General features: G+C 27.0%; 1 protein-coding gene across 3 annotated transcripts in view; it reads left to right on the forward strand.

The window, feature by feature from the left end:
• LOC115237783 (tachykinin-like peptides receptor 86C) overlaps nt 1-2,495 on the forward strand; it is a 49,517-nt gene extending 47,022 nt beyond the window's left edge. For all 3 annotated transcript variants that reach the window (XM_029811057.1, XM_029811058.1, XM_029811059.1), the window contains one exon: nt 563-2,495. In XM_029811057.1, coding sequence (XP_029666917.1) covers nt 563-690 — 128 coding nt within the window. In that variant the 3' untranslated portion in view covers nt 691-2,495. The remainder of the gene's footprint in view (nt 1-562) is intronic.

The following is a 2,495-nucleotide window of genomic DNA, read 5'->3' on the forward strand; positions in this document are numbered from 1 at the left end:
TACATATGTACATAAAAAATATATTTTTTAATTGTAAAGATATTAGAGACTAGAAATCATAAACTATTCTTGGAAAGTATTAAATGTTTTTAAGCTAAAAATAGTTTAATAAAGAAGAGATGTGGACCAATTTGTGCACCAATTTGTCATGTCCAACTTCAAACATCTGCAATAGTAGCAATTTACGGCGCGTCTTAGTTGTATTGATAGATAGAGAAAAGTTCTATTGGAAAATATTCTTTTCCAGTACTGCAAAAAATATATAAACATTTTTTATCGAAAAATTATATATAACGTGTATAAGAAATGCAAATTTATCTTTAAGTATTAGACAGAAAAAATAATAAATTTTGGGCAATGCACTTAAAAAATCCAATTTGTAATAGTACAAATATATTCACACATGTACACAATGCATTATTGCATTATGCAAAAAATGTGCAATTTTTGCAAATTTTGCATAAAAAAATTGCACAAATTCTACAATATTTTAGATCTTAGCTAGGAAAAAATAATTTTTGCAAACATTTGATCTATTGCTTGCACTTCGCTTTGTTTCCAGGTCGTTTCAAATCGACTTCCATCAGGTGGCGACAGAGCATGGCAGAGAGCCAAGTACAAACGTTTAAAAAGAATACTCGAACAATGAGCGGGAGTCTTCAGTTTAAAGAGGATGTAGCTATAATTTGAATCAAGTATTAGTTTAAATTTGCATTACAAAACGACGTATTCGTTAAAGATGATGTCCTAATATCACCATTTTCGTGCTTCACATATGCTTTATTTGCCTTATTATATATATTATATAGTGTTATACACATGCACGGTTTCTTCATCAAAACAAATAAATATTTATTTATATTTATATTATTGTATTTAGAAAAAGTTAATAACTCCGATTTTATAAAAGTACAATGTTTTTAATTGTGTGTAGCTTTCAAAAATTATGAGAAATTATTTCAATATTTCTTTCACGAGATCATTCACGTATGAAATAACTTACATGTTATTTGCAAAATTAACTTAATTTTTTTTCGCGCGTCAATATCGGGAGTAATGTAAAAGAGTCAAATTTAGCTGATTGTGAGCTTAATATTTTTAGATTGTACGGGCAACATTATAGTTGCAACATTGTTCAGCTACGGTCGATCACGTTTTGATACGATCCTTGCTGTAGATCACTCTCCAGAAATAGCGCCTCGCGCATTCCTGAGACTTTACTCGCTTTGGACGGAAAGGTATCCTCGTATTATGATTTGCACCGATATTCCATGATTTTGTGTCACACCTTTCTTCATCTCGCCGAGTGTTCTTTTTTTTATGTGATGATTGTTTTGACTTTCTTTTTGGACCGATATGTCTTGATGCGCATCAAAGATATATCTTGTATTAATTATTTTGTTTTTATTTAATTATTTATTGCCTATTGTCAAAAAATGACAACTTGAATTTTAATTCTTACATAACTGATTTAATCAATGTTGGTTAATTTTAATTGTAAAACTTGATTCTTATTTTGTCATCTTGTCTATCTTCTAATTCTTCTAATTCTAGATTTGACTAATTAACAAATGTTGATAATATTAATTACATAGCACATAATAGTAATTATCCATTATAATGGTAAAAAATAAGAGCTAGAGATAATGTCAAGTTATAAGATTATAAAGAAAATAAAAGAGATATCTGTATATTTTGTATAATTAACGAAAAACATAACAAGTGTAATTTGAAAACGATAATTTACCTTATTTAATAACCACGTATTTCTGAGAAAATACCAAAACACATTCCCGCAAACAGCCTTGTCAGCATTATCAGCTTATTCACTAAATATAAGCATACCGCAAAGATTTTATCTATTAAAGAAACATAAAGCTCCAGTATTCAAATTAGTATCGAATAATACAAATTCCAAGTGTATTACAATAATTTAGTTATAAAAATATTTTTATAATATTTTAGCACAATCGACTTTCATGGTGAAAATTCACGAAAGCCATACATATTATTACTGCATAGTGTTATACACATGCCTTATTATTTATATATTAAAATATAATAAATTTATATATTGGATATATTATATATTTTGCAAAAATATTACTTCACATCTAATTCTATTTTTTGCAATAAACTTTGAATAAATCTTATAGTTACTTGTAGATAGACGTTTTTTTTATATACATATATAATTAACAGATATTTCATAATGAAAATTGCTTTGTCATAGTACTTTGAATGAATGACATTGTTATACTTATCGTTTTTTCCTTGTCATTTTTTCTAACTGCCAAATCAGCATTTTATATTGTATTACGTATATGCAAAATTATTACTCTCATTAGCGTGCATGAAGGCTCGTTATAAACTTCGAAGCTTTGGTGACAAAATATATCGCGCTGAAATATAATGCTCGAGAATAAAATAATAATTTGTTTGAGAATTTTAAACAGCATGCATTTATTTATTAACAAATTATATTTATTCATTAT

Source organism: Formica exsecta, unplaced genomic scaffold (assembly GCF_003651465.1).
Source record: "Formica exsecta isolate Colony F162 unplaced genomic scaffold, ASM365146v1 scaffold31, whole genome shotgun sequence".
NCBI lineage: Eukaryota > Metazoa > Arthropoda > Insecta > Hymenoptera > Formicidae > Formica > Formica exsecta.